This window comes from Drosophila takahashii, chromosome 2R, assembly GCF_030179915.1.
Source record: "Drosophila takahashii strain IR98-3 E-12201 chromosome 2R, DtakHiC1v2, whole genome shotgun sequence".
Classification (NCBI taxonomy): Eukaryota; Metazoa; Arthropoda; class Insecta; order Diptera; family Drosophilidae; genus Drosophila; species Drosophila takahashii.
The window spans coordinates 26,196,798-26,214,517 of record NC_091679.1 but is presented as its reverse complement, the minus strand read 5'-3'; the positions used below and the strand labels follow the sequence as shown (position 1 = coordinate 26,214,517).

Genomic DNA, 17,720 nt, shown 5'->3' with positions numbered 1-17,720 from the left:
CAGATGCTGCACCTCCTCTTTGAAGCGGTGTCCTGTTGCGATCTCAAGTGCATCTAATGGCTTGTTTATCAGCAGTTGTCGATCGCCGGGCAAATAAATTGAGTAGGTACCATTTTCCTTAATTGATTGCGGCGTCGCTCTAATCATTTCTAATTGCGATGCGAAGGACGAACTCAGATAAACACACGGAGAAAAATAAATTCACATTTGTATACATACTAATGCAGAGGAAATTAGAGCATTAGTCCTTAAAGATCATTAAATAATTAAAAATCTGGGATTTTAGTTATCCCATTGAATTGTGTAGACAAAATGTTAAAACTAAAGTAAGTTAATAAGTTTTTATAGTCTTAAAACTATGTGCCTGTAAATCATAAAAATAAAGCAAATTATTAATAAAAAAATTCAATAGGCTATTACTTTTTAAAGTAGAATGATTTTTATATTAAATAATAAGTACATTCGTGTTTTATGAGAATATACATATTCAATTTTAAGAAATCTTCAAGTTTTCCCTTTCTTAAAAAAACCTGATTATCTGTCGAGATATCTACATTATTATTAGATATTTAATCACAAATGTACATATGTATGTATATCCAGAATTATGCAAGGATTTTTCCAGTGCACTTAAGGTTAATCCCCGGCCCATCCTGTCCACATACGAACCCAAGCCCAAGCCAAAACAGCTGCCTTGCATCCAATTGCAACGTTTTTCCCCTGTTGTCTGGCCAGGAATCGGAATTTGAATCTACGCATTAGGGACGGGTATCTCGAAACGATAAGAATCGCCTTGGACAGGATGTGCAATGAAAGTTGCCAAAAAGAAATATTTATACGGTGGAAGGAGAGGATGAAAAGGATGTTTACTTAGGCGCACGTACGTGACTCTGTGAGGTAATTTCTGTGTGTCCGGCTGATAATTGCCCAAAGGAATGCCTGGATATTTGCTTAGCTTTGTTGATTTTCAATTACGTGCCCGGGTCCGGATTGTGTTTGCGCATAAATTGCCGGCAAAGGAAGTTAAACCCCCGAACACGATCAGGCACGATAGTTAATTTACACTTATGTATGTACAATGTACATCTGGCAGCTGTATGGGGATCGAAAACGGGATTGGGTTTGGGAATGGGGAGCGTGTGCCGAGGAAATATATCAAATTCCCAAAAATATCCATCCAATATTCGGGGTGTCGCCAGCTATTTATAGAGATAAGCCACCCCCGAACTAAACGATTTACGAGCCATATATATTTTCGGAAATTTCCTCAGCTCCATCTAGGGCTCCAGTCCACAGTCATTAAAGGTCTACAAAAATATACAGAACATAGATGCAGCGAGTGTAGAATAGGATAGTAATTTTAACGATCGCATAGAGGGATTTCCCCTCCGGATAAATAATCCTACACAGCCTCCAGTTCGTGCTCGGCGTTTTATTGGCACTTTCCCCAGACTATAAATCAATAAACAGATTGTGTGGCATCTTCAGTCATAAAGTTTTCAGCATTTTCTTTCGGAGAATTCTGCCGGCAGGCGTAGCAGCTGTCATGTTTTCCCCGGTTTTACTTGGGTTTTCCCGGTTTTCTCAAGTTTCAAACTGAAATCTTATTACGAAAACGTTCGAATCAATCAGAAGAATAAGAATAAAACCAAATCAAGTAACCGTAAATAAAAAAGCTGGAAAAATAAGACGCGCTCGTAAAGAAACAGGCAGACACAAACATCGCAACGAAAATGCCACACAGTCGGCCAGAAATAATGCACTGGAAATAACTATTATTAAATATATTGCCCCGAATTTCGTTATTTTTTTTAGTTACAGACATTTTTAAGAAATAGTTCGAAAAAATCTATTAAAATTAATCTTAAATTCTTACGTTTTAAAAAAATTTAAATTTCCTTTAAAAATGTCGGAACAACTCATTAAAATTAATCTTGGGTTATTAATCAACTGTATTTAAGTGCTATCTTAAATTAATCATACGTTAAATAAATTATGATAACTTAACAGAGCGCTTTAACTTTAGTAGAGAAAAGTAGGAAAAAAAGACTTTATTATTTCTATGTTGAGCTTTAACCCGCATTTTCTCGAGTGCATAGAAGAGATTCCAAGGCAAGATCTGATGGGTATATCACCGGGAGCTGGGAAACGAGCACCGAACACCGCAGACAATAGGGCAACAAGCCGCAGCCGACTTCCGCTTTCGTTTCATAAATTCGGATTAAGGCATTTTCAAATGATAACAATGAAAGTAAATAAAAAGAACGGCGGTGAAGAAATGCGCCGTGAATCTGATTAACGGCAACAACACCACTGTCGACAATGGGAACTTACAAAACGTGTCACGTAAATGGTTTGTGGTCCAACCCACCGGGCAGTAAACTAACGAAAAACCCACAATAACATGCCCCAGAACAATCCACGCATAGAACAGCAATAAACAGCAGAAAACTGGTGAGGAAAGCTCAGCGGATTGTCTCCGAAGGGAAATCTCTAATGAGGCGACGGTTCATTGTTAGTTAAACCACTTACACAGATCCAATCCGATCACTATTGTAGGCGGATAGCCTCGACGGGAAGTAGGATGTACTTATGTTCGTAGGTAGGGAAGCTATCAAGGTCTTAGGGAAGTATTAACCTACGGAAAGGTTAAACTAGATAAATACTTATAATTGACTAGATACTTAATTGAGATTTATATTAGCACTTAATCATAATAATGTATTAGTAGGTAGTAGAAAATTTGGAAATAAAATTATAACTAACATTTATTGTATGATTTATATTATATTTTCAATTTTAACTGAATATCTGAGAAATCCTTTTGTTAAATAAAAAGAAAAATTAGATTAGCTTTAAAAATAACCTTTAATCAAGTTAGTAATTTAAAAGTAACTTTGTTGATAGATACATAAATAAATATTAAAAATCTAGACCAACACACACTATGCCAAACGAAATTGTAATCTAAAGAGAACTAACGGATTCAGTTTGCCAAAGACAAACAGAACAATGGAAGGATAGCAATCGACAACTCATAAATACGTGCATCCGCTGAATGAATGGCTCGGCGCATTTGCCAAATATTTGAGCCTAGACAATTGCATTTCCTGCCCAAATGCCTGATGTCCCGCATCCCGTTCGCCAAACAACACATGGGATTAGGTCGGTCCTCCTGCAGGAGCTCGAAACCTGGAATCATCTGTTGCTCGAAGTCGAGAGTGAGGGGCAGAGAAGAAATTAAGGCTTCTCCTGAGCGGAAACGGGAATCGAGCAGGGAAGGCGCGTTCTCTGTACACAAAACAGGAGCTGGGGAAGGGAAGGGCGGAGAAGGACGTGGAACGCAGGGAATTGTAAAAACAAATGTTGTCAAACAACAATAACAAGGAAAAGGATGTCCTGCTGAGCGAGGAAAAGTGCGTAGAATGCGATGCGTTGCAATTAACATTTATACACTGTGATCAACCATATCGTAGCTTTGTATGTTATATGTTATGAAAATAAAAGAGTCAACCGAAATTTGTAATTCGAGCCAAGTACAGTAACAAATGTTCAAAAGATATTTTAAATCGAATACGAAAAACAATCTGCATGTCCTGGAAAATGAGCCCAAGAATATAAAAAAGTGTTTCAGAAATCGAAAATATTATGGGATCTGTATTTTAGGATGAGGATATCTTAAGATAAGTATAAGCTAATATGGTTTATACAAACTAGGTCACTAATAATTTTGTTTACATTTTCACAGTCTTTCCACCTGGAAAATAATTTGCTTAAAATTTAAAAGACCTTGGGAGATCGAATCATAAGTAAGGCTTGCTTTATAAAAAATACACATTTTATTTACTTCTATTCTTTTTAATTATTTGAAAAGAGGGCACCACAAAATATCGCACAGATCATTCGGAAGATCATCTTAAATATTTTCTTACTGGTTCGTTTTCTTTAGAGTGTACCCATCCCGACATCCTCTCCGCAGGACATGTGGCAAGGCAAACGCAGCGGGGAAACCAAATTAGTTTCTCATTTCGGGGCAGTGTGAAATGCAGCGCAGGAAGCTGGTGCAGCAGGCTCAATTTGATTCTGGACCCATTGTCCGTTCACGTCCCGCTCAGGTATTCAGTATTCTACTCCCAAAATATTGCCGGTGATTAGTGACTTTTGGTCGGTGGCGATGAGGAAACGCCTGCGGCGTTAATTGTTTGTCCCGGTTCATTGCTGTCCACGTCTTTTGATTTGCACCGCCCTAAGCGGTTAATCTGGGCCACAGGAAGCGGAAGCGACAGTGCCAACGACGGACGGACGGACGGAAGGAAGGAAGACGGAAGCCGGAAGATCCGGAAATTATTTGGAAATTTGCTGGATTGTTGCAAACGAGAGAAACATATAAATAAACGGATTATCATACAGGCAGGGTTTTGAATTCGAGGACAGATAAATATTTAATGCACCACAAAACTAATAAATATTTCAAAAACTTGTAACCCATCCTGTAAAATTAAAATTAATAAAGATCTTAATATACAAGTTGGAGTAGGATTATAATACGTTTTATAAGAAAAACTAAGAATTTTGGGGTTGAATATTGACTGGTTTATTGCACATGATAAATACTGAAAGGGATACTTGCGAATTTGGAAAACTAAAACCATAAACCACTAAGCGCCAATGGAAACTTATGCATTATATGGATCGAAGGAAACCCTGGTGGGTCTTCGATACTGTATAATGCATAACTCTCGGAGACGCGTTCCGAAAATCAGAGCCACTTCTTGGCGGGCGTTCGACAGTCGGGACTGCTACTTTTCTTGCGACACGGAAATTCGGGAAGATCCTTCGCCTCGGCCATGTCCACGTAGGGCTTCTGGTGCAAAGTTACGCCGGCGGCAGTGCGAACGAGACTTCGTCGGCAATTCGTGCCTGCCAGGAGGTAATTTACGGGAAACTTTAGCATTCCGGGACGATAGTGGGCGATGGGACTGAGCCCTAAAAGGGTGTTCTTGCCACCGCCTGTGTTTCGATTCTTGCCACCGCCTAAATTTCTATCCTTTCCTCCTCCACAGCCAGCACATCCTGGGGCACCACTGACGCCGCCGGTATTCGTGCCACCGGGACAGTCCGTCGAGCCACCCACCTCCTGCCACTGGCGACCTTCACCCTGGTTGCACTGTTGACAGCGTGCATGCCGCTGTTGGGGTCGATTTTTCTTACCGGCTGCCCTGCTGCGACTTCGTCCATCGCCACCTCCGGATTTGGAGCAGGCTCCCCGGCAAATGGACTTGCAGCCTTTGTCGCAGTCATGGGGTTTCCGCGAACAAATCCCCTGGCAGTCGTTCTTGCAGCGATGTTCCTCGCAGTTGGGCAGAAAGAAGTTAGGCTTTTCATTTCGATTCGAGACTTCCTTGTAGCGGGATCCCACATTGGCTACATCGACGCTGGAAATCATCGAGGAGTCCTTGGAGATGGGATTTAGGGATGGGAGACTGGACTCGGTACTCATTTTCGCTCTGCTGCTCTTGGTGGTTCCCAAAAGGTCATTTGGCGGTCTATTCTGGGAAACGGGAGTGGCTAACGCAGTGAGTCTAGCTCTACTGCTTTTTGAGGTCCCCCAAAGGCTATCTAACTTTACATTTGTGCTCTTGCGATCTGCACTCCTATTTCTTCTAACGCGCTTTTTCTGGTTTTTACCCTTTTGTTCTATTCTTTGATGCTGCTCCTGATCCTGGTCCTTTTCCTGCTTGCATTGATTGCTACTGATGAAGATCTCAAGTGCCTGGGCAATTAGCTGGGCCAGCTTATCCTTGGTGTCGCCACCTTTGCAGCATTTGCAGTTGCAGTTGCTACTATTGGAATGTTCATTATTCATTGGCGATAGATTCTCTTCGTAGGTCTGATCTCTTCGCCAGGGATCCTCTTTTGGATAGAGATCATTTTTGGCGGGACAGTCGTAGCTGTTGCATGAGCTGGAATGGGGATATCTTTCCTCTTCGTAGCCTAGAAAAAAGAGCTAGAATAAATTATAAATAAATATATATCTACATACTATCCCTACCAAAATAGGGATCCACTGGCCAAGGACCCGTGTCATATCCATAGTCGTACCTCTCCTCCCTTTCGTTTTCGTATCCATAACCTTTGCGATTCAGATCCAGGTATTCGTAGTCCAGATATCCAGTTAGTGGATTGTTCTGAAAGTTATGCGGTTGGTTGGAATAGCTGTTTCGGTAGTTGTTGTTTTGAGTTGGCGTATGCATTTGACCTCCACCGCGATTGATTGCCGTTGTTAATTGGTCGATTAGCGCATGATTATTGCAATCTTGCAGGACAATGATATTGAAGGGTTGGTCACCCAGTTGCTGTTGCTGTTGTTGGGCGTCATATGGATTTCCGTTTAGCTGTTGCCAGTGTCCGGGAGGAGGCTGTTGTGCTTGTGCCCTTGTCTGTGCCTGATCCTGTCGGTAAGGACATGGTTGACCTGTCCCCTGTTGACATTGTCCCTGGCACTGAACATAGTAATTACCCACGGCTGCCTGGATCTTTTCATTGCAATTCGGGCACATACTCTGACCCGGCTGACGGATCTCCTCTTGTCCGCAAAGCTGGCAAATGGGACAGTTGCCACCCATTCTGCGATAGGATAAGGCATGGTCAAGTGAAGTTTTGGTCCTGGGTGTCACCGCTTCTGGAAAGCTCTCCTGGGACTGTACTTGTGACTTCTCATGATCCGAAATATCGCACTGACCGTCGCATTGGGTTCCCCTCTTTGGGCACTCGCAACCCTTGTTGCACGGCTGCACCGTATAGTCCTGACACCTATCGCAGTTCTTCAGGACGAACATATTCTCCGGGGCATTCTGGCTGCCAGGACACGATTTTTGTGTAACTACTGGACGTGGCTTTGGGCACACATCGTTGTGACTATCCTGCGAAAATTCCGTTTGGCTCTCGCGACCCGCTCCATTTCTTTTCTGCTGCTCTGATCTCCGGCAGTGGTTCATAATTTTTTTGTTAAAAAAATGTTTCATTTTTAAAAAAGTTTCGATTTAAACTTGTGACTCGTGGCCTATGTGTTGGCTTCTATTGTCTTGGCGGGATTACTCTTGGCAGCTGAACGCTTCTTGTTGCGTCCAAAAATCTGGCGCCAACTCCAGGTTCCCAAATGGTCGTTACCCTTGACGAAGGGATCACCGAAGACCCAGGCTTGCAGTTGACTTAATCTAGTATACTTTAGGGGTAAACCCATTCCGGCAACTTTTCGCGGTTTAGGCATATCCACGATCTTTTCCCCTCGTTGGTGAATGGGACTCAGGCGATTCTCGGAAGAGTCCCTCGAGCAACGCACTCTAAGGAAACTACCTCTGTAAAAGGGATTCACCTCGGTGCCCAAGTAGGAAGCTCCCCGACGAATGGGCTCCGACGATACCTCCGGTTCCATTGAGGCGGGAGCTAGGTAAGCAGGTGGTATTTCTGGGGGATCAGGTCTAGATCTATTCGATGGAGCTGGTTCATGTTGAGTTCGATGGGAAGTTGATGGTTCTGGTTCAGATCTATGAGAATACGAGTGCGAGGTGCCTCTATAAGTCTCACGGTGTCCTGAGGAACTGTGGATCTCTATAATGGGAGATACTGCTCTAGTCCTAGGATTCACTTCCCTTTCGATCTGTCTTTTTTCAGTCTTTTGCACCAAGTTGGCAGAAGGTGAACGCATTTTAAATTGTGGTGTAGCTGCTGGTCTTTCCCGCTGCTGGCCAGAAGTTGATGGACTAGACCGTTCTTGGTCAGAATGGGATGGGCCTGATCTACTCTGGCTTCTTGTTTGTCCCGTTGGCTGTGAATGACTGCGCTCATTTTGAGCTGGGGAAAAATATTGATGTAAAAAAGGATTTATCAATGCCTTGAATAAACTAACCCTGTCTGTGGCTCGACATCCGTGATGGCGCCACCGGGTTTCCTCCGATCATCGCCGCCTTAGCTCTTCGTTTCAGACTCGTTGCAATAGTGCTCGTCATGTAGTGAGAGTTCCGGCCTCCCTGGCAACGCTTCTTACAGCAAATGGTCAACTCGTATCTAGCCTTGGGCACTTTCCTAGGTCGACATCGTCCCAGTGTCTTGTATAAAATCCGATTGCTCTATTTGAAAAAAAAGGAGTGTAACGAGAGGTCAAAACAAGGTATCTGATCTGATGATCAAGTGTTTATAATATTCCACACAACATGAAAATTAATTAAATGTTTTTAAAAGTACAAAGGGATATGTAAAGATATCAACCAATAATTTTCTTACACTGGCAACGTCCGGAATGGAAATATTCGGCATCATGGGTAGTAATCCGCACATGGGGCAGCATTTCCGTGCCACCGATGAGACATATCTCTTGGCAGAGGCATTTTTCTGCTTTTGGGGCATCACCTTGTTACATTTCGGGCAAAGTTTTCGACACGAGGCACATTTCCCATTCTCTGGGCAATTGAAGCGATAGCTCTGCACTGGTTTTTCCATCAGAGTTTCGTTGGAACAGAGGGGTGGACCTTTGCGGACGCTACTCCGATTTTCCGGGTTGGTTTTTCTGCAGCTTGAGCATCGTGTTCTGCGCTGGACTGGATACTCTTCGCTATAGCTATCGTAGCTGGATCGTGATTGAACCAAAGGATTCCTAAGAACCTCAGTCCGGGAACGACTGCCCTCGACATAATCGGAGGGTTCACCGCTTTCGTCATCGGAACAGCGATTGCAGGCACTACACTTTCTTCGATTGCCTCTTTTTGAGGAAATCGCTGACTTAGTTCTGGGCGTCGGTTTCTTACTTGTGGGTGGGGGCGTGGCAGCTGGACATCTTCGTTTTGGGGCGGGTGGAGGAGGAGTAGTTTCCTGAACGACGTGGGAACGAGCATGGCAACGTACCGAACAAGTTTGAGCCGCCTGAGTGGGTTTCCTCATATAATAGCTCTTATCTGGCGGGCTTCTTCTCTGAACCGACTGCCTTTTTGGCGACGATCCTGCCGCACAGCTGCATTCGGAAGACCTTCTCTGCAAGCGATTATTCCTCTGAACTGGCTGCTTCCCTTCCGAAGATTCAGATTCACAGCTACATTCGGAAACCTTCTTTTGTAAACGACTAGTTCTCTGAACTTGACGTCTTTGCGGTGATCCACGCTCACATCCGCATTCGGAAACCTTTCTCTGCAACCGATTGGACCTCTGAGTTTCTTGGGGATAATCATCATATTGGGTTCTGTCTAAGGCAGGATTTTTTCTGGGACTTTGCTGAAACTCCCTGTACTCCATATAGTGAGAAGAGGGTGTCCTATAAGCTCTTCTGCACGTAGGTGGATCGCAACCGCAGTCACTCCCACTCCGATCCTTTGACTGAGATTGCGTTCTACCCGGTGGCACATAACATTGGTTACCTGGTGATGCATAATCTTGGTGGGGCTGACTATTGTCATAATATCCATTCTGATTCTGTGCGGGTACAGAACGCTGATAGTTCTGATTGGCGGGCTGTTGGTAATTGTTCTGACCCTGATAATTTCGATATGGACAACTGGGAACGCATTCTCCCTGATCCTGATCTGGAATCTCACCACTCCGCACGACTAGCGGATTGCGAAGTATATTGTAATCACAATCACCGCCAGAAACCCTTTTTATTCTTTCCGGAATTAGGGTCAAGCCAACAAAATGAGATCCAAAGCCTGTAAACGAAACACTTTCTTTAAGTTTAGCTCCTCCACTTTGCTTCAAAGAAATCTCGTTGCTGTCGGTGCTTGTGCTCAATCCTTTGGTATCATTTTGGATGGTCAGGTATTTCCTCGAAAATTGTAAGTTTGGATTAGCCATCGATCTCTTGGTTTCGTCACCCTTCAGTTAAAACACTACTGAATACATTAAATTTGGCCAAATTTTTAAAAGAACAAACTCATGTATACCCCGACATATTTAATGTGTGTATATGACATAAAAATCGTAGTGGAAAATTCAAGCCAAAAGCAGTCATTTATTTAAGGTTGCAAAGAATTCTCAGACCAACGACGAAATATTAAGCACAGCTTTGTTCCGCAATGAAGTAGATATCATTAGAGGAGAAAAGCTGTGCCTTGTTGATCGTCGATGGTCTGAAATTGGTTTGTCATTTAACAAAATATTTTATCTCTATATCTTCAGGTTCGGTTAGCTTTCTATAAAGTCAGCATGCGGCTATATGCCTTATTCAGAGTTCTAGCGGTCATCGGAAGATCCTGCCACAATCTCCAGCTGCGTTTCTCGTCAAGTGCCGAGCTGAGGGATCTCTGGCTTCGCAACTTTGCCGCCTGTTTGGTTGAAGATCGGGAACGAACACGAGATGGGTTGCGAGTACGATTCGAACGACCTTGGGAATTGGAGTAATCAGGCTTGGGCCAGTGGAGGGGTCTTCTCATTGGCAGCTGAGTCTGGGTGCTGGGGTAAGGAATGGAAAGTTCACGCAGGCGGGGATTCAATCTCTTCCTCGATCGTCTACGGCGACCTTGCCTAGGGAAAATACAAATATGGAGTACATTTAAATAAAATAAATCCACGGAGAATGGTATATCACGCCCCACTCGGGTAAAAATGAAAGGAATTTTGGTAATCAAAAAGTATGCAACAAAAAAATGGTTCTGATATCACCCCTCACAACAATGTCCTGGATCCGCCACTGGTATATTCAGAACCAAAATATTTAGAAGCATACTTTTAGACACCTTAATTTTAAAATTTCTACAGATTTCTAATCTGATTTGTTCTTTTAACTAACTTGGGATGTTCTGCTTGATAGACATCATCACAGAGCTTGGCGAACTGGTCTTCTCCATGAATCCCTTCATTGCTCGCCAACTTTGGATCACTGCTTGAATGCTCAACTTTTGCTTTCACGGAAGTCCTGTCTTCGTCCTCCTCATCAGAGGTAACCATTAAATACACGGAGTACTGCTTCTGAAGACCATCGACACCGGATCCGGCACTCAAACGACTGCTCTGCTGCTCCTTATCTGACTTACCAGTTTCCTTAGCCTCACACATGTGGGCAACCAGTTGCATTAGCGAGTGCCACATGGGATTTCCATCCAGTCCCTTGACCTTTTCATTTCTCAACAGCTCATTGATGTTTAGTTTTCTAGATCCCTTACTTGTCGCTGAGGTCGCAGATTCAGCTTTCTGAGGTCCAGGTTTTAAAAGATGATCATCGAAAGGGTCTATCTTAGTGTTTGTGGCCTTGTCGGTCAGAGAAGTGCGACTTTGATATTGAGTTTTTGACCGACTCTGTTCTGCGGTTAGGGTTACTGTACTGCTATCGTTTTCCGACTCAAGTTTTCTGGCCTGACGATCAAGGAAGCGCCTCGAAGACGTCTTACCCTCTCTATTGGATACCTCCGATTTTTCTGGTTTGGCTTGGGGCTCCTTTATAGATTCCTGCTTGCTTTCTTTATAAGAAAAGCCCTTGGACTTGGAGCTTTTTAATTGCTGTAAGTTTTGTTGCTTCTTTGGTTTTATTTCTGAATTCGCAGCCGTATACATGGAAGTTTCTGTATCAGAATCCCTGCTACAGCCTTCTATAAAGTGGTTGGCAAGTTTCCCAAAATTGAAGCTCTTACTTTGATCTAGTTGCTGTTGCTTTCTTAAATCCTTTTGGTGCTGCAAAAGCTGTTGCTGCTGTAGATCTTTTTTAAGCTGTAGCTTCTGTTGATCTTTTTGGTTTTGTACGGACTGATGCTGTTTGAGAAGCTCATGTTGCAGTTGCAATTGCTGCAGTTGCTGTCGTTCTTTCTTCAGTGTATTTTGCTTGACTTTCCTACTTGGCTTGGGCGGAACAGCGGGCTTGAGTTTTATTTGCTCCACTATAGGTTCTTGGTATCCGGAACGTGTAGCAGCTGTGCTTTTGATCGTCACTCTTTTTGTTTTTGAGGCACTTGAGGTCTGATAATCTCCTCCGAAATGTTGGGCAACCCCAACTCTTGAAGAGTTCTTCAAAATACCGACAGGTACTGCCTTCTGTTGTTGCTGCAGTAGAAATTGCTTGTGTTGCTGCTGCACTTGATACTGCTGCTGTTGCCATTGCATTGGACTTACGGCTCCAGGATAATCGAAAAGGTTTCCCTGAGTGAAATGTTGCTGCGGTGGATGCGTGGGTGCAACTCCAACTGCTGCTGCTGGTAAATTTCTGAAGCACTGGTTTTGACAGGCAGCTAGAATGCAACCTGGTTTCAAAAGAGCTGCCTTGGAAACGCTTTGACTCGGGTAGGATCTATTTTCTGTGCTCTGATAGCCTCTTTGAAATTGCACTTGCGGATGCTGCTGGAGACCATAATTGGGGATGAAGCTGTGCATCGCAACGGTTTCACTGGGCGCCCTCATTAGCTGACGACGCAGACGACTCAATTTCCGGCTGCTCACTTCCGGCGGAGCAATTACCGCCATTCGGGGCATGGCGCCACCCATTCTGTTGCACACGGAATGCCAATATTCCGGCATCGAGGCAACCAACGCCCCTCGGGCCAATTCCTGTTGCTGCCACAACTGCTGATAGGCGTTCATCGAAGCCTGCTTGGCCGAGTTCGTCAGAACCCTTCTCCGAACCATTATGAAATCTATGGTATTATATTATTTCGCCGGAGGTAATCTTATAGGACAGCGGACTCTGAATGTTTGTGCTGACTTGCTTTGCTGTTGGATAATTTTTTTATCGGGCTTATCTGGGGCTTGTGGGTTCATTGAAAATTTTGGGTGCACCTTTTGTGCCATATTTGTTATGGGAAAAGCCTTGACAAGGAAATCTGAGCTTGCCTGGGGAGTTATTTATGTAAGAACATGTGCCATGTTCCATGTTCCATGTGCCATGTTCCATGTGCCATGTTCCATGTGCCATGTTCCATGTGCCATGTTCCATGTGCCATGTGCCATGTTCCATGTGCCATGTTCCATGTGCCATGTTCCATGTGCCATGTGCCATGTGCCATGTGCCATGTGCCATGTGTGCCATGTGTGCCATGTGTGCCATGTGTGCCATGTGTGCCATGTGTGCCATGTGTGCCATGTGTGCCATGTGTGCCATGTGTGCCATGTGTGCCATGTGTGCCATGTGTGCCATGTGTGCCATGTGTGCCATGTGTGCCATGTGTGCCATGTGTGCCATGTGTGCCATGTGTGCCATGTGTGCCATGTGTGCCATGTGTGCCATGTGTGCCATGTGTGCCATGTGTGCCATGTGTGCCATGTGTGCCATGTGTGCCATGTGTGCCATGTGTGCCATGTGTGCCATGTGTGCCATGTGTGCCATGTGTGCCATGTGTGCCATGTGTGCCATGTGTGCCATGTGTGCCATGTGTGCCATGTGTGCCATGTGTGCCATGTGTGCCATGTGTGCCATGTGTGCCATGTGTGCCATGTGTGCCATGTGTGCCATGTGTGCCATGTGTGCCATGTGTGCCATGTGTGCCATGTGTGCCATGTGTGCCATGTGTGCCATGTGTGCCATGTGTGCCATGTGTGCCATGTGTGCCATGTGTGCCATGTGTGCCATGTGTGCCATGTGTGCCATGTGTGCCATGTGTGCCATGTGTGCCATGTGTGCCATGTGTGCCATGTGTGCCATGTGTGCCATGTGTGCCATGTGTGCCATGTGTGCCATGTGTGCCATGTGTGCCATGTGTGCCATGTGTGCCATGTGTGCCATGTGTGCCATGTGTGCCATGTGTGCCATGTGTGCCATGTGTGCCATGTGTGCCATGTGTGCCATGTGTGCCATGTGTGCCATGTGTGCCATGTGTGCCATGTGTGCCATGTGTGCCATGTGTGCCATGTGTGCCATGTGTGCCATGTGTGCCATGTGTGCCATGTGTGCCATGTGTGCCATGTGTGCCATGTGTGCCATGTGTGCCATGTGTGCCATGTGTGCCATGTGTGCCATGTGTGCCATGTGTGCCATGTGTGCCATGTGTGCCATGTGTGCCATGTGTGCCATGTGTGCCATGTGTGCCATGTGTGCCATGTGTGCCATGTGTGCCATGTGTGCCATGTGTGCCATGTGTGCCATGTGTGCCATGTGTGCCATGTGTGCCATGTGTGCCATGTGTGCCATGTGTGCCATGTGTGCCATGTGTGCCATGTGTGCCATGTGTGCCATGTGTGCCATGTGTGCCATGTGTGCCATGTGTGCCATGTGTGCCATGTGTGCCATGTGTGCCATGTGTGCCATGTGTGCCATGTGTGCCATGTGTGCCATGTGTGCCATGTGTGCCATGTGTGCCATGTGTGCCATGTGTGCCATGTGTGCCATGTGTGCCATGTGTGCCATGTGTGCCATGTGTGCCATGTGTGCCATGTGTGCCATGTGTGCCATGTGTGCCATGTGTGCCATGTGTGCCATGTGTGCCATGTGTGCCATGTGTGCCATGTGTGCCATGTGTGCCATGTGTGCCATGTGTGCCATGTGTGCCATGTGTGCCATGTGTGCCATGTGTGCCATGTGTGCCATGTGTGCCATGTGTGCCATGTGTGCCATGTGTGCCATGTGTGCCATGTGTGCCATGTGTGCCATGTGTGCCATGTGTGCCATGTGTGCCATGTGTGCCATGTGTGCCATGTGTGCCATGTGTGCCATGTGTGCCATGTGTGCCATGTGTGCCATGTGTGCCATGTGTGCCATGTGTGCCATGTGTGCCATGTGTGCCATGTGCCATGTTCCACGTTCCATGTTCCATGTTCCATGTGCCATGTGCCATGTTCCATGTTCCATGTGCCATGTGCCATGTTCCATGTGCCATGTTCCATGTTCCATGTTCCATGTTCCATGTTCCATGTTCCATGTGCCATGTTCCATGTGCCATGTTCCATGTTCCATGTTCCATGTTCCATGTGCCATGTTCCATGTTCCATGTGCCATGTGCCATGTTCCATGTGCCATGTGCCATGTGCCATGTGCCATGTTCCATGTGCCATGTGCCATGTGCCATGTTCCATGTTCCATGTTCCATGTGCCATGTGCCATGTTCCATGTGCCATGTGCCATGTTCCATGTGCCATGTTCCATGTGCCATGTTCCATGTTCCATGTTCCATGTGCCATGTTCCATGTTCCATGTGCCATGTTCCATGTGCCATGTGCCATGTTCCATGTGCCATGTGCCATGTGCCATGTGCCATGTGCCATGTGCCATGTGCCATGTTCCATGTTCCATGTTCCATGTTCCATGTTCCATGTTCCATGTTCCATGTGCCATGTGCCATGTTCCATGTTCCATGTGCCATTTTCCATGTTCCATGTGCCATGTTCCATGTTCCATGTTAAATTTTCAATGTTCCATGTTCCATGTTCCATGTTCCATGTTCCATGTGCCATGTTCCATGTTCCATGTGCCATGTTCCATGTGCCATGTGCCATTTTCCATGTTCCATGTGCTATGTGCCATGTTCCATGTGCCATGTGCCATGTTCCATGTTCCATGTTCCATGTTCCATGTGCCATGTTCCATGTGCCATGTTCCATGTTCCATGTGCCATGTGCCATTTTCCATGTTCCATGTGCCATGTTCCATGTGCCATGTGCCATGTTCCATGTTCCATGTTCCATGTTCCATGTGCCATGTGCCATGTGCCATGTTCCATGTGCCATGTTCCATGTGCCATGTGCCATGTTCCATGTGCCATGTGCCATGTTCCATGTTCCATGTTCCATGTGCCATGTGCCATGTGCCATGTGCCATGTGCCATGTTCCATGTGCCATGTTCCATGTTCCATGTGCCATGTTCCATGTTCCATGTTCCATGTTCCATGTTAAATGTTCAATGTTCCATGTTCCATGTTCCATGTTCCATGTTCCATGTTCCATGTTCCATGTTCCATGTTCCATGTTCCATGTTCCATGTTCCATGTTCCATGTTCCATGTGCCATGTGCCATGTTCCATGTGCCATGTTCCATGTTCCATGTGCCATGTTCCATGTGCCATGTGCCATGTGCCATGTTCCATGTTCCATGTGCCATGTTCCATGTTCCATGTGCCATGTGCCATTTTCCATGTTCCATGTGCTATGTGCCATGTTCCATGTGCCATGTGCCATTTTCCATGTTCCATGTGCCATGTTCCATGTGCCATGTTCCATGTTCCATGTGCCATGTGCCATTTTCCATGTTCCATGTGCCATGTTCCATGTGCCATGTGCCATGTGCCATGTTCCATGTGCCATGTGCCATGTTCCATGTGCCATGTTCCATGTTCCATGTGCCATGTTCCATGTGCCATGTTCCATGTGCCATGTGCCATGTGCCATGTGCCATGTGCCATGTGCCATGTGCCATGTGCCATGTGCCATGTGCCATGTTCCATGTTCCATGTTCCATGTGCCATGTTCCATGTTCCATGTTCCATGTGCCATGTGCCATGTGCCATGTGCCATGTGCCATGTTCCATGTGCCATGTTCCATGTTCCATGTTCCATGTTCCATGTGCCATGTTCCATGTTCCATGTGCCATGTGCCATGTTCCATGTGCCATGTGCCATGTTCCATGTTCCATGTTCCATTTGCCATGTGCCATGTTCCATGTTCCATGTGCCATGTGCCATGTGCCATGTGCCATGTGCCATGTGCCATGTTCCATGTGCCATGTGCCATGTGCCATGTTCCATGTTCCATGTGCCATTTTCCATGTTCCATGTTCCATGTGCCATGTGCCATGTGCCATGTTCCATGTTCCATGTTCCATGTTCCATGTGCCATGTGCCATGTTCCATGTGCCATGTTCAATGTTCCATGTGCCATGTTCCATGTTCCATGTGCCATGTGCCATGTGCCATGTTCCATGTGCCATGTGCCATGTTCCATGTTCCATGTTCCATGTGCCATGTGCCATGTGCCATGTTCCATGTTCCATGTGCCATTTTCCATGTTCCATGTGCCATGTTCCATGTTCCATGTTCCATGTTCCATGTTCCATGTTAAATGTTCAATGTGCCATGTGCCATGTGCCATGTGCCATGTGCCATGTGCCATGTGCCATGTTCCATGTGCCATGTGCCATGTTCCATGTGCCATGTTCCATGTTCCATGTGCCATGTTCCATGTGCCATGTGCCATGTTCCATGTGCCATGTTCCATGTTCCATGTTCCATGTTAAATGTTCAATGTGCCATGTGCCATGTGCCATGTGCCATGTGCCATGTGCCATGTGCCATGTGCCATGTGCCATGTGCCATGTGCCATGTGCCATGTGCCATGTGCCATGTTCCATGTTCCATGTTCCATGTTCCATGTGCCATGTTCCATGTTCCATGTTCCATGTGCCATGTGCCATGTGCCATGTGCCATGTGCCATGTGCCATGTTCCATGTGCCATGTTCCATGTTCCATGTTCCATGTTCCATGTTCCATGTTCCATGTTCCATGTGCCATGTGCCATGTGCCATGTTCCATGTTCCATGTTCCATGTTCCATGTGCCATGTTCCATGTTCCATGTTCCATGTGCCATGTGCCATGTGCCATGTGCCATGTGCCATGTGCCATGTTCCATGTGCCATGTTCCATGTTCCATGTTCCATGTTCCATGTTCCATGTTCCATGTTCCATGTGCCATGTTCCATGTGCCATGTTCCATGTTCCATGTGCCATGTTCCATGTTCCATGTTCCATGTTCCATGTTCCATGTTCCATGTTCCATGTTCCATGTTCCATGTTCCATGTTCCATGTTCCATGTGCCATGTTCCAT

The 17,720-nt window shown here is 45.7% G+C and overlaps 1 protein-coding gene across 1 annotated transcript; it reads right to left on the bottom strand.

Annotated features, from left to right (window-relative positions):
• Positions 1 to 4,643: 4,643 nt before the first annotated feature.
• Positions 4,644 to 12,783, bottom strand: LOC108068689 (uncharacterized). The gene is made up of 7 exons (XM_070212089.1): positions 10,775 to 12,783; positions 10,185 to 10,509; positions 8,284 to 9,861; positions 7,910 to 8,129; positions 7,072 to 7,854; positions 6,044 to 6,973; positions 4,644 to 5,994 (listed from the first exon to the last, which is right to left on the bottom strand). The coding sequence occupies exons 1-7, from the start codon at positions 12,595 to 12,597 to the stop codon at positions 4,760 to 4,762; spliced, it is 6,894 nt and encodes a 2,297-aa protein (XP_070068190.1). The 5' UTR covers positions 12,598 to 12,783; the 3' UTR covers positions 4,644 to 4,759.
• Positions 12,784 to 17,720: the final 4,937 nt, after the last annotated feature.

What these genes read in the sequence shown, in the direction of transcription:
- LOC108068689 (XM_070212089.1), bottom strand. Translation starts at nt 12,597, where the DNA reads ATGGTTCGGAGAAGGGTTCTGACGAACTCGGCCAAGCAGGCTTCGATG. An exon ending in CATATAGCCGCATGCTGACT is followed by an intron (nt 9,862 to 10,184) that starts TTATAGAAAGCT and finishes TTTTAACTGAAG; the next exon opens with GGTGACGAAACCAAGAGATC. An exon ending in GATGTCGAGCCACAGACAGG is followed by an intron (nt 7,855 to 7,909) that starts GTTAGTTTATTC and finishes ATTTTTCCCCAG; the next exon opens with CTCAAAATGAGCGCAGTCAT.